At 36.8% G+C, this 26,863-nt stretch overlaps 1 protein-coding gene across 2 annotated transcripts in view; it reads right to left on the reverse strand.

The window, feature by feature from the left end:
* Positions 1 to 1,941: 1,941 nt before the first annotated feature.
* The window catches only part of LOC131859853 (glycolate oxidase 1-like), a 28,740-nt gene continuing 3,818 nt past the window's right edge, over positions 1,942 to 26,863 (reverse strand). For both annotated transcript variants that reach the window (XM_059214043.1, XM_059214042.1), the window contains exons 5-12: positions 4,669 to 4,750; positions 4,388 to 4,508; positions 3,974 to 4,040; positions 3,777 to 3,839; positions 3,234 to 3,303; positions 3,002 to 3,102; positions 2,797 to 2,901; positions 1,942 to 2,474 (exon numbers count right to left, since the gene is read on the reverse strand). In XM_059214043.1, the coding sequence (XP_059070026.1) occupies positions 2,289 to 2,474; positions 2,797 to 2,901; positions 3,002 to 3,102; positions 3,234 to 3,303; positions 3,777 to 3,839; positions 3,974 to 4,040; positions 4,388 to 4,508; positions 4,669 to 4,750 (795 nt within the window). In that variant the 3' untranslated portion in view covers positions 1,942 to 2,288. The remainder of the gene's footprint in view (positions 2,475 to 2,796; positions 2,902 to 3,001; positions 3,103 to 3,233; positions 3,304 to 3,776; positions 3,840 to 3,973; positions 4,041 to 4,387; positions 4,509 to 4,668; positions 4,751 to 26,863) is intronic.

Here is a 26,863-nt window from a genome sequence, read left to right on the forward strand (position 1 = left end):
CTAACCAAAAAAAACAGTTTTTAAAAAACATGTGACTTTGGGGGGGGGTTAAGGGGTAACCCTAATTAGACGTGGGCCAATAGAAAAATAACACCTGATGCCTTTAGAAAATAATAAAAGTATTTTTGGCCTCGCGGGGCGCTGCCCCTCGACCCCGCCCTGTATCGCGACAGGGAACGCGCAAGGGGCGCTGCCCTTGACCCCAACTTGGGGGCGCTACCCCCAAACCCCCATTGAAAAATATAGGGGGAAACTGCACCAATAGAAGTAGGGAAAATTTAACCTCCGAGTCTAATTAGGCTCCATATAACAACACAATTAGCATTGAAGAAATCTTGGTATTTAGATTTAGTATTTCAAATTTCCTATAGTCTCATTTGAAATGTAATTCTTATACTTTAATACTGTCATACATCTTTTCAAAACTAGTTTTTCAAGTACTATATGTATATGTATAACTATATCAACACCACCACACCCCCCCCCCTCCCCCCCGCCGCCGCCTTCCCCCCGCCGTCCCCAAACTCAGGCCCTTGGTCCCCCCGTCCCAGAAATGCGTCCCCCGTCCCCCCATCCCCAACGCTCGTGGAACACTAGTAAAATTGATTTTTTTTTTAAATGTCCACATGATTTTGAGAAGCGTGAAGTTAGGGTGAACATGTATTGGCTCCTCTAAAGATTGGTAGCAAGACATGATTATTGCAACCATGTAGGTCTTGTTCAAGTGGTTTGAAGTATTATGAGGATGATTTGAGCTCTAAGAGAGTCAAAAACATGTTTATTATCAATAAACATAAAAACAAGTACAAGAAAAGAGAAAAATCTGAAGTATACTTTTTGTCTCTAAAAAGCATCAACTCTCATAGAAATTTTTGAATGAAGCTTTTACTCCCAAAAAAATAAAACTGCAAACAATCACAAGAAAAGAAGAAAATGAAAATTAAACATATAAAATAGGTTGGCATGGTTCCATTTTAGAATGCAAGTGTATAAACAAGGCCAACTTAAAGAAATAATGAGGAAAATAGGCATACATAGATAAATAAAATTTTGAAATATCCCATGTGTTGTCAACAACCACAGAAAATTCATTTTAACATGGATCTCATATGCAACAAAGGATATCTAGAAGATTCAAGGTGACAATCCTACAATATAAAAGATTGGCAAAGTCTAATATTTTGTTCAAATCTTGGCAAATATTAAATTTGTGTTGAGGTGGATTAAGTTAGTTTTATAACTTCATTGCTCTCATAAGAATTTCCTACATGCGTGTCCAGAAAGTGGCTGTGGTGAAGGTATGTAAGTGATTCTCCCCGATTGATCATACACAAAAGAACCCCATCTGTGTACTCAAATGGAGCATTCTACATGGATGAAATTGTAAATATTGCCTACCATTGCCTGCTACAATTTTGTTTTACAAGGGCATATACTACAAGTTCCTAGAGAACATTAATCTAACCTCCCTACCCAATGGTTACAATTAATTTGGGGATTATAGTTTCCCATGTCCATCCCTATCATTTTTCTACTCAATCACTGCAAGATTGTAACTCGGGAAAAGCAGAATTCATTCTTTATCCTTAGGCTCATGAAGAGGTCGACTCATTCAGCGACCTTTACTCTCATTTTAATGCATAACATGCCGGTGAATTAATCCAACTGTGGAATGATTCAAAATGCCCATCACAAACATCATCAAAAACACATCTCAGTCACCTTTGTCATCGTTTTATTCCAACTACAGATTTTTCTATACCCAAAATCAGCCTTGTTTGGAAGATTATACAGGTAAAGCTCTACCAATCTCTTTTCCTCTCTTTTCAAATGTAAGGAATTCTACTACTTTGCCTGACAGAACCCACCTCATCCATCTGTTAGTAGCACTCTCTTTCCTTTATCACACACTTAGACCAGGTTTTACTATGCAAAATTTGGGGAAAAGTTGGCCAATCAATTTATTGGAGTAAAAAGATATTGGTAGTAACTTCACTGCTACCTTGTAACTACAACTTGAGTCGTCCAGCAAATTCTTGTAAAATTAGATTGAATATTCTAAGTTTTTATGATACCTGACACCATGCGCACTTAATATTGACTAACAACTAAGATGTATTCGGGACAATATTTAAGATTAAGGTTTTTGACTAGCGATAATAACATGTTCCCAAGATTTTCTTTAGGTTGTTACATATCACACATAAATTTGATGTCTTACTTAGCATTTACCTTAAAAACTACCTTATAATTATTGCATTCCTGGATAACCACTGACTTGGGTCAGGTTACAGCCTTGCCCAAGCCTTAAACATGTCAGCCTCAGTTTGAATGTAATTACGGTTTATGTCCTTCACTGAACAACATCCTGCCAAAGACATAGTGAGTTCAAATTCATCCCGAAGCATTTGCAGAACTTTTTTAACTCCAGCTTCACCTTCTGCAGCCAAAGCAAAGACAACAGGCCTTCCAATCTGCAAACAGTAGTCCAAGAAAAAAAAAATGTTAAGATTCGAAAATACATTGACTATTATCAAATTGATGCAGCCAACTTGACTAAATCACCACATAATATGACAGAAGCACAGTGTATGTAAAGACATCCATGGTTAGGCATATGAATAAACAGCCTTGCCAATCATCAACATCGACAAAAAAGGCACAAACATGTCCCAAATACATCTAAGATAGCTTTGAGTTTCCAACATTGACAGTCAAACTAATTGCTTGGATTTTTTAAAACTCTAGATTCTTCAAAGAGATAGCCCACAAACATGCTCAATAAAGTAGACTTACGAAAACACCAGAGGCTCCAAGTGCCAGTGCCTTGAAAATATCTGTGCCACGTCGAACCCCACCATCAAGAAACACAGGAACTTGGCCTTGTGCAGCATTTACAACCTGCACACACATTCATAACTTTGTCAGCTAATCTAGGGGAAAAAGTAGCCATACAAAATGCCCCATTGAAGAAAAAAGCCCTCATAAAATAGATAGAGACCTCTTCAAGGCAGCTTATTGTCGCTGGAACATAATCAAGCTGTCGAGCTCCATGGTTGGAAACAATTATGCCTGCTACACCTGCTTGGACAGCTAGCCTTGCTGTAACAGCATACAATGGAAAAATCAATCCTTTTGATCAGCTTGAAAATTTAGAAACAAAATTAGAAAAACAGAAATGAAATTATGTATTCTTATTTTATATATAATATCATAAACAATAAAGCACTTACTGTCCTCAGCAGTAAGTACCCCCTTCACAAGTATTGGCAAGTGCGTAATTGTCTGCAGCCACTTAATATCCTGTTTAAAGGCCAAAAAATGTTTATCGTGTTTTGCATGCACGCCTACTTGGACAAAATTATATTCAAAATTAACAGATATAGTCACACATCATTCATGTGCTTGTCAATACAGCCTACCCTAGATAAAATCAAGAAAGGCAAATCAAAGTTCAGTATTAGCTCAAACATGTGGATGTTTGTGTTTCTTTAGTATGTTTCTCTTAATATTAAAGGCATGAAAGTGACACTACTATATTAAGATGTATATTTTGTAAATAACAGCAGAAATACAATTGGTTAAATAAGCAGAAGAATTTCTTTACTAACTTCAGACATTCAATACACACTTTCAAAAGCTAGTAACCAAAACCCCAGTAGATTATGTTGGAAATGATGCGTTTTGGACATCGGGTGCTCCCAAGGACTCAGCTTCAAATTGAAACCATACAATCCATTCAAACTAACTTAAGTAAATATTTTGGCAATACAAACCTTCCAACTCAGTGATCTGTCGATTTGATTGGCAACATATGAAGTCAGTCCAGAGTCTTCAGTCTACAATGAAGCCATGGGTTACAAAAAGTGAGAAATATCCAAAACTAAGATGAAGTGCTCAAAACAGGCTAATTACAATTTGTGAACTTTGATTCATTTATTTCAACATACCATGTGGTTTAGAAAGAAAGTAACTTCTCCATCTTACCAAGGTCCAAGCCCTCAAAGTTCCTGAGGGTTAGATGTGGTGGGAGTACAAATCTGTAGGGTTTGTCAGCATTATTGAAAAAGAGAAAAAATTAGTTGTCAAAAAGTAGAGTTCAAATGAGGAGGCATATAAAAAGTAAATTCTTGAATTTAAAAACATATGCAATACAACATTAAATTTGAAATAATATTTTCACCAACATGCTTTTACAAGCCCAAGGCCCACTTGAGGCATTCTCAAAAGTAGAATTTTGATGTACAAACCCTAGGATAGTTTCTAGGGTAGTATTCACGTGAAAAAACTACCAAGAGAAGATTGATATCTCTTTAATGCATTCAATACTCAGGATAAAAGTACAAGGCAGCCATTCCCCTTAAAATTTCCTAGTCTTTGTTAATACCTGTTTCTAATGTCTGCTTCCCTGCGCCCAAGTCGAGGAGCATCTACCGTGAGTGCAATTGCCTTGAAACCAGCATTCTCTGCCCTTCTAACAAGTTGTGCAACCACATGTCTATCCTTGACTACCTGCAATAACCCAAGCTAAACCCTAAGTTAAAATTGGATTATTTACATCTATTTTATATTTGCCCTTCACCGGATGACTTTAAGCACCATTTAACAAATATGCTTTTGTCATGCAGACGGGAAGCTCCATATGGCATGGGAAGGGATGTAAGAAACCTACATAAAGCTGGAAAAAACGAATGCCTGGTCCAGTTGAGGAAATTTCTTCAACGCTAGATGTAGCCCATGATGAAAGTGTCTGTAATAAACCAAGACTCAATTAGAAAAGTTCAAAACCAATAACTAATAAATAATTGCAAGACATAATTAAAAACAGATACAAGGAAACACTAAAAAACAAACTTTTGTGTTTTATATCATATTGAATCTTTAGAACCATTGTTCAAAACCTCCATGAGTTACTTGCAAGTCACCAAGTAGAGAAGGCCTGGCAAGTAACTTGCCTTCAAAAAAATCCAAATATGTGTTGTTACTCGCAAGCCCTATGAAAAACTCGCATATAGTTACTTACTTAAGAACAGAAGTAATAGTTGTGGCAACTATTTACTTATAATTATTGTTTCCCTTTGTGGGTAGTAGTCGTAGAGGAACTGTTTGGGAAAAGGGGCCCTAGAGGGCTACATACGCGCACAACAGTTCACATCAAACTTAAGAGTAGAAAAAAAAACTACATATTTTATTCTTTGATCCCATTTGGAAGCAGGGTATGTAGGCAGTATGGGAAACGAAGGATAATCCCACTACTTAGGCATTCAGGGATGGGGGTTAAGATGTGTTTAAAGAAGATTATGATAACTTGATTAATAATATAAGATTTAATACTCAAGAGAATCCACTGATTAAGGGAAGGGAAGAAATCTCAAGATAAAATATATTCTTTGTATACTCGGAAGGAATCCTAGATGGATTCTCTTGACTCTCCAAGACTTTAGGTCAAATGTTGTTGAGGTGTGACTCAAGCTATTTAATTATATATTTATATGCTCCTAAAGACAGCGACCTCAGTGCACTCCTAATAGGATAGTGTAGTCTTTAGAGAGTGATTCAGGACCCAAATGGTCCTAATGAGTCTAAGTCTCTGACCAGAGCATTTTCTGTCCTTTATGGATAGATGAATCCATGTCCCATGTGGATAAGATGTCTAACCCGTATGGTTGGATACTTTTCCTAGATGGACAAATGCCTATCTCATATGGATAGAAGCACTTTAGTATACAAGTGAATAAACACATAATAACTTTAAGAAATAATAAACAAAAAAAAATAGTGGTAATTTGAGGGTATAATGATGAGGTTGTTACAGAAGGCCAAGCACATTCATTTGATAGGACCTATGACTGTATTACTTACAATTATGAGATCATTTGTTCATGTGTTATAATTCATTTTGAGTTTTAAAACCTTCTACAAGGATCTATGGACTTCATTTGAAGCTATCTCTCTGTTCAACATATAAAGCTGCATCAACCTCTAAATACAACTCAAAAATCTGTTCACATTGACTGTTTTTAAAAGTCCGAATTGTTTTCCTTGTAAAAGGTCACAGGGGTCTGCTAAATCCAATTTGGATGGAACATTTCTACTGACTTTGTGCCTGTGTTTCATCAAACCTTTAGCATGTCTGCATAAAATCTTCAAAATTATTTTTTTATTTTGAATTATTTTATAGTTACAAAGACTTAAAGTTTATTCAATAACTGAGACAAGGTATCTCATCGGCTGCCTCCATTCCATGCATGTGAAGTATTTGCGTTTGGTACAGCATCCATATTCAATGGCCTATTGGCTAGTCACATCTAAGAAGATGCTAGTTGTGAAGAGTCACTAGGCTCCAATGAGGTGATTTGCAAATAGTTGGCACCTTAGGTAACAGCAAGGGGGAATTCCTATAAGAAATTTGTATCTCATGGTTGGAAGGCTCCCTTCTAAGGAGTACACTTTCTCAAACTCTAAGAAAGTCGTCCTATGTAGCAGGGCAGGGGTGGGGGGCATCTGGATTTATTTTTATGGAATGGGAGTTCCCATAAAATGAGGGAAAATGTGGTATTTGGAAAATAGGAGCCCCTCACTTTTAGTACTCAGATTTCTAGTAATTGTCTTTGGGATGGTTTCCACCAGCATAGGTAACTTTTTGTCCCATGGCATCATTAGAAGACATCTACAATTTTCTTAGTATTAGCTGCTCCTGAAAAAATACATGCCACCAACTTCCTAAAAATTCTGAGCTAAAATGTTTAGCATTGCTTGCTTCTATAACATCCATGGAACCACCTAATTGTCAAAGTTTACTAAAAAATCTCAACAGAGTGTGTTGAGAAATTTAAGTAGCCCCCCTCCATGGGACCATAGCCTCAGATTCTGTTTCTTTCCATACCTAGGAATCTAGTAGAGGAGACCCCAACTGCAAAAAAAATGTCCTAATGGTGACCATTCTGAAATAGATAGCTAGTGTGCACAGATTAAAAGTTACATAGTATGCTGCGTCCTCCAAAGACTATTCCAATGCTATCTTTTTCAAGAATCTTAATCTAATGTTGTTCACCATGGAGCTAATTTTCTTACAATTATTGGAGCATTGGCACAATGGTGAAGGCACTGGAATGATGGATGATAGGCCAAAGAATTGAATTCTGTCATCCCATTTTGTAAGGAATAATATTTACACTGGTTTAATTTATGTTGTATCTATGTCCAGTAGCTAAATGATAAAGGTGTTTACTTTCTTGAGGTAAATGATGGGGTTGCTGGAAATTGTTTCAACTTTACAATGTATGGTTGAGGTGAGTTTTTTCTTGCCCTGTTGCATTTTATCAAAGATTTTTCATTGGCATTATTCATTTCCGCTAATTATATCATCTGTTACTATTTGTTATCTTTTAATCGGAGGGTCTCTGGAATCTGATTTCAATCTAAAAACATTAATCACCATATATAGAGGCAAAAGATGTAAGATTTGTTAATAGAAAGGGCTTGTGGCATAATTGTACAGTTGAAGAAATGAAAACCTAAAAAAATTAGCAGGCTAGACCAATGTACCTCAATATATGTGATGAAGCTTGTGGAATTATTGGTAGGGATGTTGTGAGTGAAATTAGACTTTGAGTTTGTATTGAGAGTCTTCACTATCAAAAGCATACAATATTCTTGACAAGCTGTTTTTTAAGGCTAACAAAGCACACATATGATATGGCTTGACAATCAGATTGTCCTGCTTAATCTAGTGGATTTGATCACATTCAAGACAACCCAGGAAACTCAGAGTTGAAGTTACAAATTGAGCAATATGAAAAGCAACATGATGGAATATTGTAAAGATCGTCATTATATTTGGGTACTCGGTATCTTGTCTATTCTCAAAGTTACAAAACTCGCAGAGTCTGGCCCAGACTCGGTGAGTCCTGAGGCGGGTCACCTCTGCTGAGGCCAGAGGACCTTGGACTCGGACTTGGCTGAGTCTGGCCAGGTCTGCACAGACTCACGAATCTATCAGACTCGGCAGACTCCGTGAGTCCCGAGCCCCAGACTCTGCCACCCAGCATGTTAAAAAAAGGCAAAAAAAAATAAAAAGTCAGTGTTTTAAGTGAAACATCAACTCACACAAAGAAAGAACATGCCAACAAATAATCAGGCTCCATGCACAATTGGACTTGTGGAATAAAAAAGCATTTATTTTATAAGAATGAATTTCTAATTCCAGAAATACATCAACTATCAGAAAAATATGTGTTAGCAAATTTCACAGAAATAAGGTCCAGATTGACATCTTTAAACAATATATTGAAAGGAAGTGGGGATCAGTCGAAAAGATAGGACCCTTAGCCTGTAATTTCTTCTTGGCAGTCCTGGATCACAGCACAGCAAAGAAAAGATTCTGAAAGAGGCCCATCATTTCATAGAAACTCTCGACTTCAATCACTTATCATGACTCCCCAATTTGATGCGAAGGCAAAGTTGGCAGTAAAGACTCGGGTGGCTTATAATGTCTTGTTTGGTGACTCAGACATGCAAGAAGGATATACAAAACAGATTGGAAATGCCATAGGGGAGTTCTTCTTACTCGAAATCACCATTAGAGACGATTCCCTTTCATCCCACACAAATATGTGTATCAAAATGAATGTTTCAGAACTACTGTGTTAACCACTTTGCTGTCACTCGCAGGACACCTCATTAGAAATCCACAGCAGCTACTCCACATAAGGACCAGTTATATTAAACCAAGAACTACTAAACCAGAAGTGCAACCAGAACAACAACATAAAGTAACGAAATCGAGGTACCATGACAAATTCATGAACTGAGGGAGACAAAACTGTGACCTCAACGATCACAATCAGATCGGCCTATCTATTGTTGTCCTCCCACCCAGAGATAGTTGTGGGAGGGACATGGCCATCCTGAACTTCTATTTTGTTTGGCCTTCCGGTTGGTTAACCCTTAGAATTGTATACCATGGGTGGATCAGGAACTCTAATATTGAGGGAGAAGCAAAGGATGCAGGAACAGAACACCTATTCCAAAAAACACCAACCATAGAAGTGGGGACCCAGGAAACAAGAAATAGGAATGGGATAGGTGGGAGACTGAAATAACATAGGAAAAGGAAACTAGGCTGCAATCAACAGAAACAGGAGGAGAAACACTACAACGGATAGGAGTTATATTGAATTCCATGGATCAAGAGGCAGAGGCAGTAGCGATGGCAGAGGAGACTAGAGCACAAAGACCGAGGATGATGTGGATGAGGATGCGGATGTCACTGAGGCTGAGCCTGAGCCTGAGCCTGAGACACAGGCAGAGATCATGGCTACAGAACATTCTAGGACCTATCTTAGGCACACACGTAGGACAGTTGTAGGGTCGAGTGATCACTAATATTGGCTCCTTTGAGCCTTAGACTTCTAGGCTCTAGCTTTTATGTTGAACTTGATATATGTTTTGAGCTCTTGATGACATGGATTTCATATTCCATGAATTTTGTAGACATGTGACACTATCTATATTTCTGATGTGTTATTTAGTTTAGCTTATTTCCTTCAGCTGAAGCCTAAAATTTGCATTTTTACTTATGTGATCAATGTAAACTTGTGTATGTGCTTCTATTTGATGAGATTATTGTGTCTTTAATGTTATTTATTAAAGGATGCATGAAACAAGTTTTAAATCCTCAAAAAAACTTGAATTTCTCGGGTTTTTCAATTGGCTGAGTCTTTGCTGAGTCTGGGCGCCGAGTCCGAGTCCGAATCAAAAATCAGCTTGCCGAGTCCGAGTTTTGTAACTATGATTCTCATCTGTTCTATTTCATTTCTTTATTGTGTGGAGATATCACTATTGATCCTAAAATGAAATATCTCTAACTTTATGCAGACAGATCCAAAGTTTATCCTAAAACTCTGCCATAGACCCATCTTCATTATCCCACTTAAAGGGATTTGCAATTAAAATTAAAATTCCAAGTTGAAGATTTAGAAGTAAGGCTAGAAATGGAGAACAATTCTAGTTCCATGCTGTCTAGGTATTTAGACATTAAGGTTTTACAAACTTACTCTGCAAATAGCTAACATTTTAATAGTCTCCATACTAGTTTCAATCCATGAACTCTAATTAGGTTTGTAGATATTGTCCCAAGCCATCAAAAGAAAAAGATTTTGATTTTCAGGAATTCTCTAGAAGAAAAGGAGCTTTTGACCTGCAGAAATGTCCCAGAGGAAGTATCTTTGGATGGATTCTAACAATTTCAACATCTTTAGAGATCTTGCACTGAAAATTGAAGAACTCGTATAGCTAGAAGAACATAATTTTGCATCTACACAATAATGTACATGAGGTTTTCACAATCCATTAGATTGAAAAAGAAGAGCTTCTGAAAAAACTGTGTTTTCTCTTTACATCAATGGTTTCCAATCACACTCTCTAATCCATCATCAGGATGAGAGCAAATGATGGATAACATAGTGTAATCCAAAATGTTGATGTAAACAAAACAGAGTTTTCTCTAGTTCTTTTAAACCTTCAATCAATCTCCAAGAAAAATTTCTCTTTCTTCCCTCTAGATATTCATAAAGATCTGTTTTGGAAAACCACAATAAAATAATTATAACGATTGTAAGATAAATGCTTGGAAGGAACTAGGTGTTAAACCCCAAAAGTCCATTCAAAAAGGAAAATCATCAATTTTTCTCTATTTATCCCTTTCCTAAAGTTTTCTGATAAGATTTAGAATGTTTTTTCATAATATCTTGCTTCAAATTAAAGAGCTATTCCTCACAGAAAAGTACTCTCGAAAAAACTGGAGAGGAGAAACGTGTTTACTATTTTAACCTCTAGAAAACTCTAAAGTCTTTCGTTTCTTTATCATATTAACTTTTCTAAATAGCTTTTCCAACTGCTTCAGCAAGGACGATGAAAAGCTATATCAACAAGGTTTCACCATGTCTCGTATCTTTTACACATTGAAGAAATGTATGAGAGAAATATTGACCAGGAAAAATAATCTTTGGAAAAAAATATCACTAATTCAGACACAACATTCATGAAAGAATTCATATTTCTCAATATTTTGTCCAAAACTGACTGGTTAACTGTTATAAACCTTGGCTATATCTAATTTAACCATAATTTATCCTTTTTGCCCTAGCGTCAAAGAACACAAGTTCATGGGAAATAATAACTGTTTCATTACTAATCATCTTAGACAAACCAACTTTATTCTACACTTAGGAGGATCTCCTTTGAGTCAATAGTCATAGCTTTTGCAATCATGTAAGTGGTGTCATTCTTCTTTCAGATAACAGCCAAAAAAGTGGCTTCAATTCCTTTGTGAGTTTTTTGAAGCTCTTGATTATTTAAGGAATGTCATTCATTCATCCTTCAATATGGACCAGAATTCATAATAAGTTTACTCAGAAGCCATCTTGTCCAGCGTCTCTATCTACTTGCATTGAGAAGAGAGCTTCCTTCACTTTTCTTCAAAAACCAGAGAGATATAACTTTTGTTCATCATAATCAGAGAAGGGATGTGTTGTGATGTTTTCACACATCATCCCATTGAAAATGGGGACCCCCACTTTTTTGCTCGTAGGTTGGTTCTTTTGCTTAGTTTGCTTCGCTTGGCAGCAATTTTGGTATCCTTAACCTCTTGCTTGTGAGAGGATGCAATGCCTTTGTCATCAGGATGTGATCAAGTCGGGCAATCTAGCAGCAATCAGGTCTCCCTTTGGATTGATTTGGATCCTTTGCAGCTCTAAGTGCTTAGGTGATAGGTGAGAGTCAAGTGATAGGTGAGAGTGAAGGTAGTCATTGGGTGATGCTTCACAATGCAACCTTCAAGTCAGATCAATGTATGAGTCTTAGGTGTGATGAGCAGTCAAGCGAGCAGGTGGATGCCCTTAGGTTAGAATGTAGAAGCGAGGATCAATTAAGAAGTGATGATCAATCAATTGACATGAAGTGCTTGATGAAGATCATTCAAGGTCTAAGAGATGATGAGAGAAAGAAAACACTAAGTCAACCCTATGAACAAGTAATCTACACTTGGTGAAATCAATAAGTGACGAGGTTGAAGTGAGTTATCCTTGACTCACCAAAATCCACAACCTAGGAGACTTTTATCCTTGAGTTGCTCAAATCCACGACCTTGGATGGTGAGTGAAAATTTTTATCCTTGAGTTGCTCAAATCCACAACCTAGAAGGTGAGTGTGACTTTTATTCTTGAGTTGCTCAAATCCATGACCTAGATGAGTTTTATCCTTGAGTTGCTCAAATCCATGACCTAGGAGACTTTTATCCTTGAGCTGCTCAAATCCACGACCTAAGGGTGTGAAATGATTTTTATCCATGACTTGCTAGAATCCACTCCTCAAGCATGAAGATAGCAAAGTTGATCTATGAAGTGAAGAAGAAACGATGAACTAACTCAATCCTTGCTTGGAGAATGATGATCAACATCATATTGAGGGTGAATTGACAGACTAAGTTTTGGAGTTGGCGAGATTGAATAGTGATGATGACTATCCTCCACTTGCAAATAATCCACGAACTAGAGGAATCCATGACTTGGAGGTGGATGGTGGTAAGTTTGTCCTGGTGGTGCTCAAATCGCCAACCTACCTAGGTGAGTGGTGCTCAAATCCCCAACCATGTTGGGTCATTGACTTTGAGTCTGGAAATCACTTTATCTCTGCCTTAGCTAAATTAGCAACATGGCAATGAGTGATTTAAGTGATGAAGTGCTAAAGACCACCATCTCGAGGAAGCGAGAGATCACCCATGACTTGAAGAAATCCACGACCTCTTGGTGAAGTACAACAATTTGTCCACCACTTTCCAAAATCCACAATCAAACTTCAAAATGTTAAAAATCTCAGACCTAAAACCCCAATCAGATCTTAGACGATGGAAAATCAGACTTGAAGTGATTAAAATCAGACATAAAAATCAGAAATCAGAATAATTAGAGTGGAATATCAGAGATATTAAGTGTGTTTGATAGCATTCTTGTTTGTTTTGAAGGTGACTGATAAAGAGAGTGAAGGTGCAAGATACGAGCAACATCAAGACAGAAGATGAACATTCAAGGAGAGCTTCATCAGCAAATACAAGAGTGCAAGGGCAGTGCACGTAATGATTGAGTAATGATGAAGAAGGCCATTACAACAGCTTGAAGAGGTGCAGTTCATCCGGATGCAAGACTCGGCAAGATGGTGAAGGGGTCGAGATTCACTAGCATAGAAAAGGCAAATCAGCATCAAGATATTGCAATGAAGATGAGGAAATTTCGCAATTATCTTGAATTTCCTCTGGAAATCCAAGATCCAAGACTAGTACATCATGAAGATACCCAAATGTTAAGTGCAAGATGAAAGTTCAACATACAATAAAGAGAAATTATGAAAGTGATCAAGATAAGTTAAAAGAATCAAATAAGGTTAGAAGGTTGACTTGAGCAATAGGATCATCATCACAGGCTTGGAAATGTTGAGCATCAAGAGATATTGCCCAAATCACAAACTCTTCTTTGTAATTGTTGTCCTCAATTTTTTATTTCAAAAATTGGACTATCATATAGAAATTTTTGTTAAAAAATGAAAAATTTTACTCTACGGCACACTTCCCGAGGCAGAAATTCGCCCCATCCTTGGACTGGATCGATCGTTGATCCATCCCCAAGCTATGTTTCGAATTTCGTTACATTTCGAGTCCGTTTGCTACTTCAATGTAGGGGAATTTTTCAATAATTACCAGTAACTGGTAATTTGTTTTTCAAAACCCCCTTGAAGCTTTTTGGCTTGTAGGGGAATTTTTCTCCAACTGCAAGTTTTTATAAAACTTGTAATGAGGGTTTTAAAACCCCCATTACCAGTAGTTTGACTTTAAGTTAAAATAAAACATGTAAGTAGGATTTTAAAACCCCTTTACATGTCTTTGTAACTTAAAGTTATTTTTATAATGTTAAAATAAAACTTGTAAATGGGATTTTAAAACCCCTTTACATGTTTTAAGTTAAATCACTTGTAAAGGGAATTCTATTTCCCTATTACAATTAATTTAACTTGTAATTTCTTTTCTAAAACCCGAAATTTGCCTTAGAGGCAAAAATATGAACATTTTATAAAACTTCTTGTTTTGTTTTCAAAACCCAAAATTCTTCCATGCCATTGCAAGCTGATTTGGGTTCGAATTTTTTGGAGGAAATGTAGGGATTCCTTCCAAGTGTGGATTTGCTGCAACTTTGAAGGATTCAAACCCATTTTCCACACATTCATTAAACCATTTTTTTCGCCATTTGTCTTCTTCAAAGCGTTTTTTCTGAATCATGCATTTATGCGATTTGCCATGGTTTGGGGGTTTCAATCCATCTATTTCTAAGGCGTTTTTAACTCAACCATAAATGCGTTGGATTCTAAGCATTTATCAAACCATTTTATGCGCATTTTTGGTTTCGGATTTGCAAAAAGGCCCTAAAAACCAGTCATGTTTTTGGCCAAAAAATGCATTCTTCGCCTATAAGGTATGCTTTCAATCCTAAATCGTTTTTGCTTTGTCTTGTATTTAATGATGAATGAAATCAGTTTCGAACTACTTCCTTGGCATTTTTACATGGCATTTTTATAGCAAATCGGTTTTTCTTTTGTCACAATGCGTGGCTAAGTTTTTCCCATTGTGTAAATTCTATTTAAAGGGCATCATCTTCCATGTTGGGTTGATTCTCCAAGTTTGGATTTCTTCTCAACCTTGCAAGGTAATTTTTATTTTTGTATTTCTTTCTTGTTTCTTTCCTTGCATTTTCTTGTTTAGTTTTAGTTTTGTTCGTGTTCATAACGGGTTTATGAGAGGAAATTCCCCATTTTACAAAGAAATTTGTAAAGTAAAGTTGTTCTTCCCCTTTGTAATTCTCCTTCTTTACTTGCATTCGGGTTTTAGAAACCCGATTGCAAGTAAGAGGAAAATTTATGTTTTTCCCCTTTTTGAACAAAGACTTAACCTTCTTTGGTCCAAAAAAAAAAATCAAGTTTCAAAATAAGAAAGATGTGCTCTTCCCAATTTGCAAAGAAATTTGCAAGTGTGAAAAGTTCTACCTCAAGATGTGTTCTTCCCTTTTTGGACAAAGACTTAACCTTCTTTAGTCTAAAAATCAAGTTTCAATGACGAAAAAATCAAGTTCTTCCCAATTTCGGGTTTTGAAATCCAGATTGCAAGTTGAAAGTTCTTTCCATTTTGGCATGATAAAGTTCCAAGTGATCTTCTTGAAATTCATTTTTACCTATCCGTTTCCAATTCCCTCATCTGTACTTATCATCCTCGCCATTTCCTACTTGCCTAAATACTATTTTTTTTCATCCATTCCTTCGATTTTCAGTTTGTAAATAAGTTTGCATTTGGATTTAGAAAACCAATTGCAAATGTGTTCTTCCCAACTTCCAAACTGAAAATTCATTCTCCTTCCATTTATTCATGCTTCGTGTTTTGCAAGTATAATTGCATTCGGGATTTGGAAACCCGATTACACATTTGTACTTCCCTCTTGTGTACTTGCAAAACATGTTTCAAAACCCGAAATAAGTCAAAAGCTTATTTTTCCACCTCTTATATTTCCTCTCACAAAGCCAAAGTACGAAAGTTGAACTTTCCCATTTGGAGGAATGAAAATGTCTAAAGGTACTGACTTTGATGTTGCCTTGATACTCTTGGATTTACATTGCAGCATTCCTAGTTGTTTCCAGATGACAGATGTACCATCATCTCCCACTCCAAAAAAGATGAAATATAGGTATGATAAATACCAAAATGAAGTTACGCAATCACAGGTTTCCTTCTCCCTTGATCATATCAAGGATACTGAGATAGGGCATGTTGACATGTCCGAATTCATACAAAGGATTGAAGATCCGAAGGAGGGGGATATGCAATGGTTGCTGGACAGCCATATCCATCATGTCGCATCCTTTCCAGTTGCTGCCCTAGAACCGGAATTTCGCATCCTTTCTAGTTGCTGCCCTAGAACCGGAATTTGTTCTAGCATGTGCCCATCATTTTGATAAAGAGACACGAGTTATTAAAAATGATGATGGAGAAGTGATCATTCGCCTGGATGCAGAAGCTATAGAGAGGGTTTTCAAAATACCTTCTGAAACCATTTATATAGAGATTTCCAAGCAAAGTGCAGCTTAATACTTTGCCAAAAGGGAGAAAGACTATAAGCGTCATATCAACAAATGGATTCATGAACCTTGCACTGCGCTTACCAGATGGGCAAAGTTATATCGATCTGAATTCAAGAATGAGATTGGTGATACTATTACTCTTCTGAGTCGTATGATGGGATTGGAACATTCCAATGTTTTTGAACCTTGGATGTACCAATTTATTATGTTAATAAGGCAGTCTCAGCACATCTGTTGGGGTGAGATCATCAGTGATGCTTTGTGTGAACAACTTGCAGTCGTCTCTACTACTTTCACCTTCTACATGAATTCATATCTCGTGTATATTGCTGCGTCACTTAGACATTTCCCGAGTCTTTCCACCAAGGGTGACCACATGCTTGTACCGGTTTGGGAATACTATGATCAATTGCCTCTAAGATCAAGTAGGTCTCATTTCAAAAGGGTTCAGGACGCTTTCTTTGGTCATTACTTGTGTCAATTTGACAAGAACCTGAAGAACAAAAGAGTCTCAGATGAAGCATGGGAAAAGGTGAAAGAATATGGTTGTTTGTTTCTCCAGTTTCCAACTTTTACCTACATGAGAGTTGGATGCTATGGCAGGCAGCCTTACATGCTCCCACGATACCCAACAAATAAGATTATTCTCATGGAATTGGGAAGGCAGACCATGGCTGTGCATACATATTAGTCAGTTGAGCACAAGGTTGGCATGGGTATTTCTTCCAACAACCCATTGAAGATTGGTCAATATTCTCTAATGACTTCAATCAAGGCCAAGGCTATGGAGACCGAGTTGCAGGAAATTAGACTCAAAAGATTCAAACCTAGAGCTGATTTCGATTACCGAGGCATGAAGGAGAAGATCAAGAAGACCTTCATCCATGTACATCGGATAGAAGATATCTGGGTTGATCTCCGTACCGAAAAGGAGATTCGCAAGATGGATTACTGCCAACTCACTGCAGAACAGATTGTGGATCTAAACCTCGTGAACGTGCCACAAGGGATGATTGATGATGGCAACATTCTTGATCCTGAGTTTGTCAATCATAATGTTGATGAGGCTCCACTTCCTTCTATCCACTGGTCCCATAAGGAAGGCACTTCTATCTTGGATAGATTTCAGTCAGTTCATGCCAATACCAATATCTGGCTTAAGAACAATGGTGTCAAGCTCATTAAGATTAAGGTTGGGAAAGAAGATGAATCTACAGGTCCTCTTGGGCGGAAGTCTGAAATTCAACTAGACAATAAAGAAGGTGCATCCTCTTCTAGTATGAGGATTAAATTGTGAGTCAACCGTGCAATGGTGCTTCCTCCTCAGGAAATAACAGTTCAAGGCAAGGAGAAGCCACAGTTGGAAATTCATGTGATTGATCCTGAAACTTCAGAGGAAGAAACTCAATCTGATAATGCTCCTCAGTCGCTTTCTACAGAGTCCCCACATAATTCTCTTTCTTCACTTCCTATTGAGGTACCCATGTTTCCTCCTATGATAGATGTGAGCTCTCAATCTGCCCCTTCAGTTTCAGAATCTCCGCAGAACGTCCTTCCACTTTCAGTAGCAGAAACAATCTCAAGGTCGTTCTCACAAAAATTTGTTGAACATCTTTTCAGATGATCCTTCATATGGACCTGTGTCTGATATTGATACTTCTATGACCTATTTTGATGAGTTCATGACATCTTCATCACATCCTGTCGTCACTCAGCAGACTATGGTGGCTATCCAGACAGACACTTCTCCCAAGATCACCACAATTGTTCAAACAGAAACTGCTTCTCCCTCTATCTCAGAATCAGAGTTAATGGCTTTACCTCCATGGCTCAGTTCTTTCACTACAAAGAGGAAGAAGCAGGTGATCTCACCTGATGCCTTTGACTACCAACAGTTGAAACAATCAAAACCTAAAGCTATTAAGAGGGCAAAGACAGTTTCAAGGGTGATCATTGATGAAAATCGGATGAGAGTGGCAGAAATCGCTGAACCAATATCAGATAAACCAGTTGAAGAAATGCAAGTAGCTGATTATCGGATCACCAAAGTGCATCTGGGTAAGCAGACTCATGAGGTTGTCAAACATGATGCTCAACAAACAGTGGCTACATTGGTACAACGGTATGATGAGGTGTTGACCAAGAAAGATCAATTGGAAGTAGAGAATCAAAGACTCATGGCAGCCATCCAAAGTATTACTCAACCTTCAAGTGGAGAAGGCCAAGTACCTATTTCCTCCAAGGTCAGTGAACCAATCCAAGGTATCGAGAGAGCCGCCCAAAAGGTTCAAGCCTTAGACACCTGGGTTGATCAATTGCATGACTTATGTTCACAAGTCATAAGACAGGTATTTGAAACAATGGTTAAATTGGAAACCATTGAAGATAAGTTGAATCAAATCTTGGGTGCTTTCAAACTAAATTTGGAGAAGGTTGAGAGAAATCTAGTTTCTTGGCGAAAGATGCCTCAACATCAGTTGGACGTTCTTCAGGTGCATGACGTAATTCCTTCCAGAGTCATGTACATTGAATATGAGGAACTTTTGGAGAACAAATCTCTTGTTCTCAAATCACTCATTGAAGAAATTGATGAGACCTTAAAGTTGCGTGAAGCAGTCTTTCAAGATGTTACCTCCCGTTGTAAAAAGGCATCTTGCGACATTTTAAATCAGAATGATGAGCTACTGCCCGAGGAAGAAGTTCTTGCAGATCTGCAACTCAAGATTCATGATGAATGGAGAAGTGAGTAATTCTCAATCGCTTCCATTCAAATATTGATTAAGTATCAAACTGAGTTGCAGGAAATCCGGTCAGCATTGGAAGAGGGCAATTCCACGCTATGCCAATGCCATGATGTCATCGTAAAGACTAGGGTGGTGGCTATGAACACTCATGAATCAGATCCTGATGAATTGCAGAAAGTTATTCAAAAGTTCGAATTGTTCATATCTTCAAGAGGTGCAACTTAAGTGTTTTTAACACTTGTTGTAAAATTTTAAAATTGTAACTTCAGAATTGTAGTTTCCCTTTTGGCAAGTTTACTAGTAAAAACGTTTTTGTAATTGCAAGCTGTCATCACTTGCATTTTTGTAATTGCAAGTTGTCATCACTTGTATTTTTGTAATTACTTGTAAGGCAACTACAAGTTGTGTCTGATTAGGACTGTAGTTGGAATAAGTCTTAGTTAGTTAATGAAGTCATAATTAGTTGTTGAATAGGTCTTGGTGGTTGAGGGAATTTCTCAAGTTAGTTAGGATCCTCCCACCTTTTTCTCAAGTCTCCTCTCCTATAAATAGAAGAGAGGGTCCTTTGTAATCTTTATCTTTTGGGAAAGCAAGCAAAAACTCTGCCAAATTTACAGCAAAAAGTCTTTGAGCTTATGTATGTGAATTGAAGGTTTTGAAAAATAATAAAGAAAGATTACTCAAGTTTTGAGTCTTTGAGCTACAAGTTTGAGTTTGACTCTTTTTATTTATTTTATGCAAAGTGTTTCTAAAGGAGCTTAGTCCAATCTGATTTGAAGTCTTTGAGCTGCAAGTAGAGAAGATTAATTAAAATAGGAAATCTCTAGAAGGAGCAGCAAGTCTTTGAGCTTGCGTCTATTCTTGAGGGAAAAATTATTGTTTGATGAGAAATAGCAACAAGTCTTTGAGTTTGCATTAGTTCTTGTCTTTGTGTTGAAAGAATAAATTATTCCAGTCTTTGAGCTGTTGTCTTTTATTCGTCGTAAAATTTAGTATAGCAAAGGGTAGATAGGACTTCTAATAGTCAAGTCTTTGAGCTTGATATTGCTGTCCCGTCCCGAAGGAAGTGACGGAAGTTTTTGCGCTTTCAGAAAACTTCATTTCCTTTCTCTCATTTTACTTGAAAGTGGTTACTGCTATTCATATTCAATCGCTATCCTTTTCTGTGAAGAGAAAAGGATATTGTCTTTCTTGAAGAAAGAAGGAAGACTGCTGTCCCATCCTGTTTTTATTTCAGTTTTAGTTAGATAGGGGGAGCCTTCCCTTAATTAGGAGAGTTTTTACTCGTGTGCTGTGGTTGAAACCACAATTTTGTATATTTCCCCAAGTGTACAAAATTTTCAACCAACAGTAATGATCTACAAGGTGTAAGCTGAGGTGGCGACAACTCACCTTCATTCATCAATCAAGGTCAACGTGTCCAAGTTCAGCGAAGCTAGCTTATTCAAAGGTGGAGCAAGTGATATTGTTTATCTTACCTAACCTCGATTCTTATTCTTGAAAATTCAAGGAAGGACATGTGTCCTAAAAAAATGTAATTTTATCATTGGTCAAGCATTAAATGTTATGTAATGGGTGTAACAAAACCTAATTAGGGTTTTATTTTGTAATCTTGGCCATTGATTTGGATTTGATTTTGGCCATTCATTTGCAAAAGGGAGACCTATAAAAGGCTTGCTATCATCATTTGTAAAAATTAATAGATATTAGATAGCAAGCAGTTAGCAAGTAGAGTAGAGTAGGAGGAGAAGGCAGAAATTGTCGCCAAGCATGTAAATAAACAGACTTTTCATTGAATTTATGGTGAATGGTGGTGTTTCTTTTGCATATTGTATGGTTTCTTGTTATATCCTCATGTTAGATGAAGTTCATTAATTGTGATGGAGTAATCTGTGGATGTTGATAATTCTTTGGTTCATACATTTTGTGGTTGGATGATTTTCAATTACAGTGTATAGTTAGCCTAAACCTTAAAATGTGCTAAGTTCAATTGTGGATATATTTATTCAAGTTGCGCTAGTGTATTAGGTATTTGGATGAATGTTCATGATATGAAAACCTTTCATTTCCCTTGGAAGATTGCATTGGTTTTGCGTAGATGTTGGCAACATGGTGAAGCAAAGCTTGGTTTAAGGAATGTGTCCATCAAAGCGTGATCCAATGCTACCCTTGATCTTAGGAGTAGATTAGAATTTTGTAAACCCTCAATCCCTTTTATCTCTTTTTCAATCAAGTAAGTTTCCACGTTCCAGCCACATTCAAGCACTCATGTACAATGTAAGTCCCCCTTGTGATTCCACCAAAATCACATCAACCATTGAGCTTATCCACACCTTGGAGTCACCTCATATGATCACATAGCTTAGCATTTGAGAGGTCTTTGTTCAAGAGAGGATAAGATACCTTGGTATTTTATTCAGTGTATGAAGTGCATAAAAACCCAATGTTACCCGGAAATGTGTTTCCACCCTAAAGGCACATATTTCGAAAACGGAAACAATTTTGGGTACAGGAAGACAAACGGAAACGTTTCCAAGCCATCCCTGATCAAGCAAAATTTTTAGAAACGATCAATGATGAGGTCAGAGACCATTGACCATCCCCCGGACGATTGGGGACAGCCAAGCCATCCCTTGACTGTCCCGGGGACGGATGGTCGTTTTCGGTGGCAAGAGGGATTAGAAAACAATTGTTTTTATAAAATCTATTTTTTATACCTTATCAAGGTTTCTTTCTTTACCATGATACTCATTCTATAATTGTTCTTCCATATGCAATAGAATTAAAACCTCTTCACCACATTTCATTTTTTGGTTACTTTGTAACCTATGTTACCTCAAGTTTTCGGGACGGGGACGACAAGGGACAAGGGTATGTGTTTCTGGGACGGTGATTTTTTTTGCCAGTTTTGGGGACGACTAGGGGACGGTTATATACAGCTAGGAAAAATTAAAATATATAGGGAAAATAAAATATTTGTATCAAGACATGGATAAAGTATGCACATATACATTATAGAACCTTAACATATAAGAGCTAGCAGAGTTCTTAAGCCAAATTTGTGTTAAATTGAGACTCAAAGACAAATTGCTAATAGAATTCATTGTCAAAACTCACTGTCAATATGCAGAATTTATGGGGACATCCCCTAGGAGTCCCTTATCTCCGGGACATCCCCAAGACGGGGACGGCTGAAAAAAAAAAACCAGGGACGCATCCCCGGGTAACATAGTTTGTAACATGATGACATGGACTTCGGACTTAGAGAACGCAGGGGATAAAACTTACTTGCATTTAAATTAGTATTATCTTTGTAACTTGAATTTGGAGAGCTGTTACAAACAAATTAGAATAAACTCTTTTTGGGTGGAAAACACTTCAGCCAAAACAATATATGTAAAAGCTTTTCAGGTAGATCAAATTACCTAAAATACTCAGCTTAAAAAACAAGTCATAAAAAATGAAACAAACTGAAAAGTTAGGTCAAATTTTGTTTAGCTTATCTGAATAAAAATGCTTGATAGAATTCAGAGAGAAACATGAAGCAAATGAGAGAAGCTTAGCTTAATTTGAAAAGAAGTGAGAATGTTGTGAAGACTAGTTTTGTCTAATAAATGAAAGGGCCTACATGTTGCATGTTGTGAAGACTAGTTTTGTCTAATTAACGTGTAGAGTCTAGAGTGTAGCATGCGGTTAATTATTTACAAAGAAGCAGGTCAGCAAGTCCATGATTGGAATTAATGCTTAGGAGGTTAGAGCTTTGAATAGGCTATGCAAGAACTATTTATTTGTTGTGCTTAGATAATGAAAGTCTCGATGCATTGGACTATTATGTATCTACTCTGGAGGCATTTTATCTAAAATAAAATGTCAGAGCCAGTATGACATAAATAGTGAAAGCTTTTGTAGTACTTTCTACCTTATCAAGGTTTCTTTCTTTACTATGTTACTCATTTTTTATATAAATGTTATTATGTTGCTATGATGAATGTTACTGTGTTACAATGTTATACAAATATATAATTCCTGAATATATTAAAAATTTCAGATTTCTCTATATATATATAGGGATGCCTGTGATTCCTATTTGGCCACGCGACATGGTTATCTGGGTTTCCCAAGGGTTTTTGGTTCCAATTTTCACAATTTTTGACATAGTTTTTGGGCGTGATTTCCGTGTCTTTTTGTGGGTTCCTTCCGCGATTTTTTTGGCACTATATTTTTCGTGTTTTTTCATGATTTTCAGAAGCAACAACAGTTTTTTTTGGAACCTGTGGGTGATTTTTCTGCCAACACCTAGGGTTTCTGTCTTTCTGCCAAAACCTCCGGTTATGCCCTCTATTTTTATGATTTTTTTTGGTAAAAAAAACAATCGAAGTTATTTTTCTGCAGCCAGTTTTTTCTTTTCAGAAAAATTATTTCTTTTCTACAGCAAGGTACCTTGGGATTTGTGGTAGAAAATTTTTTTGGCTGATTATTTTCTGCAGATTATTATTTTCTGATTTTTATAGAAAATTTTCAGGGTTCAGATTTTTAGGAAATTTTTATTTCTGGGTTTTTCAACAAACCTTGAAATTCGTGCATTGGGATTAGTGCCTCAAATTCCACTCCAGGGTTCAAATTCTGTCCCGTTGCTTCTATTCTGATTTGTAATCAGATTTTTCTATCTCATGCCTTCACTAGGTTGACCTCGTTCAACCTCGGTTTCTGTGATGGCATCTTTGACCAACATCATGTTCAAACACGGTCAGAAATTCAACAGCTGCAACAACACCTGGAAACAGTGCATGTTCACAATATTTGAATATCGTTGCCTTGATCAGATTGATTTGGGCCAAACCTCTTGTCCTACACATCCCAAGGTTTTCATGATTTTTTCCTGAAAAACTGTTTGTCGGTTTTCTGATTTTTTCCACAAAAAAACATGGGAGGGTTTTGCTTGATTTTTTCCTCAAAAATTAGGCTTTTTCCGCGTGATGTCTGGTGTGTTTTGTCACGCAACATTTTAGGGTTTTCATGATTTTTTCCTCAAAAATTGTTCGCATGGTTCACAAAAAATAATCTATAATCCACAAAGTTTCCGTGGGATTTCTAGGTTTTCACGATTTTTTCCTCAAAAATCATATGTAATACACGAGGTTCGTGTGGGATTTTGTGATTCGCGAAGTTCTCAAGGTTTGACGGTTTTCTTCCTCAAAACTCGTGCTTTGTTGCAATCAGTTTTGGGTTGCACTGCTAGGGCGAACATCTGCAACCGTGGTATCTTGCAGTCTGTTTTAGAGTTGTTGGAGCAAACAGTGCTCAATACTCTTCTACAAAACGGTTTGCCAATTTTTCCTCAAAATCATGGTCTCGAGCTTCTATAATTCGCATGTGACAGTTCTCTAATTAGCGTGTGAGGGTTACATCAGTCAGACGAGATCAACTATTCTTGGTCATTACCACTTTGCAGATCCTAGGAGGGTCTTCGTAGCAGCAAAGTGTTCTTTGCATTGCATTTATGATCCAAAGACCTGCAGTGTCTTTTGTCGAGTAATTAGTTGATACTTGATACAATGACCATTAGGGTAGGGTATCAGAATAATTAATTCTTTTAGTCAGTTACCTTCTTTTGTGGTTCTATTAATGGTCATTTAGTTAGTCATCAGTCAACTATTGCTTCTTTTATAAGAACGCATAGTTTGCTTTTTAGTTTTAATCTTTTTAGCATTATTTAGCATTTTAAGCTTTTTGTAGCTTTAGATTAACGGTTTGTTCTTTTTAGAACACCGTCTTGTAATTCCTTTATTATACGATTGTATATTTGTAATTAATTAATCCAATTATTTTGAGCAATCAATTTTTCATATATATATATATATATATATATATAGCCTTCCCCTGTTGTCCCCTACTCCGGGAAAAAAAACGTCTTGGAAACCCATTTCTCCATCCCCCCATCTCGGAAACTTGGGGTGACAGTAAAAAACACATCAACAAGATGTTTCTCAAAAGATGAGACTTGTATCTATCTTGCTTCTTTGAAAGAAAATTTTGGAAATGACAAATAGATTCTTGGCAAATATTTTCCTGAATTTGCAGCATTCTTCTGTCCTGGCTCTTTAGTCATTTATTTAGCTTACCTGCCCATAAGCACATGTCAATTGATGAAAGAAATGAGTGTTTCTATCACTTTTCTTGAACCAATTGAGTATTGATTTTTTATTCCAAAAGATTTCTTCAGCTCTTCATAAACTATCTAATCCTCATGGACCAACATTTCTTCTCTTTAAAGGTCTTGTAAGAGTCCTTTGTATGTAACTATTTCTTCACTAGAGACCATTTGATGCTCCAGAAACACGTTTCTAAATATATCTCCAAAGAGTTCCTAGATGTAATTTCTAAGCGTTCTTTAATCCTCTTAGGGTTTTATACCAAACATCTTGGATTTTGTAACATAAAAGGGTGATGACTGCAACTGCTCCTCCTCTTACTCCAAATGCGGATGGAGTCATATTAAGTTAAATTTAAAAGGCCATGTTTTAGGTCTTGAATCAACAATTATCTCAAGATTCGAGAGATCAACCAATGATCCGAGCAGAAATTATTATAATTTTTTTATTTTCTATTGCTGTTATCTTCTAGCCAAGCAAGCTCAAGAAAAAAAAATCCAATCTTTCTGCAATATAAAGATGTAGAAGTCTCTGTTTATTCTATGGTCATTCCTGGGCCATTGCATAACCTTATGGACATAAGCAATAGGCTTAAAAGCTTAAAAATCAAATCTCCTACCACAGGAAATTAAGTATCCAGTTCAAGCTTCAGCTCATCCAACTCTACAACTGGGGTATGATTCTCAGCTTGATGATGGTCCTTTGGAAAAGCAAAAAGGAGCTTATAAAGTTCTTTGCCTTTAAAAGAATCCACTGCTGACCCAGCAGGAGTCTACCTTCTCTTTTACTTTGAAGAATTTGTGATCTACTCACCTTGTTTACTCCTAGAGCAAAGAGCCCCCACAAAAACCTGTTGATAAGAAACAGGGTAAGGAACTGAATCCCCCTTGCCCCTGAAGCATACACAACAGACAACCTAAGACTCCAATAAAAACCATGTTGCTAATGAAACCCTATTTCCCAACTACTTGGCAAGCAGTTTTATTGCTAAAAAATCCACAGAGTCGCTGAGAGAATGGCTTCAAGCATTTTAGTGCTAATTTAGGAATAGAAATCCGTGTAAGGACAATTGTGGACTCTCTACACATTTTGGAAAAAAACATAGAAAACTACTTAAGATACTCATTTTATCTTAGATTTTTATAGCACACATTACCTAGCAGATAAATATACAAAGCTGTCTGTTGTAAAAAGAAAATTTCATAAGAACTAATACTTCACAGGCACAAAAAGTACTGCTATTAAAGTAAATTGCCAAAGAAAGTGTTAATGCATTAGTAGCTTCTGCAAGATGAGACTCTCCTAACTCATTAATCTCCTCTATTCTGTTATTGGCTTATTCATCTATGCTATTAGATTATTTGATTCATAATTTATGTTTATCAGACTATAACATTGATCATAATTATGATATTGACATTGGATAAAGATGGATTAGATCGACGACTTGCTTAACATAGTTAAGGTCGATCTAAATGCTATCGGGCTATTAACCTGATAGCATATTAATGTCGATTCATTTATGAATCGGCATTAATATACTATTGGGGTATTAATCCGATAGCATATGAAATGCAATTAGTTATCGGGCTTGTTTACTTTGACACCGATTCACTATCGGGTGTGTTTATCGATCTGTTATCATTTACAATGATACCGATTCATTATCGGGTATGTTTATAGATCTGTTATCATTTACAATGATACCAATTCAATATCGGGTATGTTTATAGATCTGTTATCATTTACACTAGCACCGATTAGTTATCACCGAGTGGATCGGTTGATGTT

The sequence above is a fragment of the Cryptomeria japonica genome, chromosome 11, assembly GCF_030272615.1.
Source record: "Cryptomeria japonica chromosome 11, Sugi_1.0, whole genome shotgun sequence".
In the NCBI taxonomy this organism is placed as follows: Eukaryota; Viridiplantae; Streptophyta; class Pinopsida; order Cupressales; family Cupressaceae; genus Cryptomeria; species Cryptomeria japonica.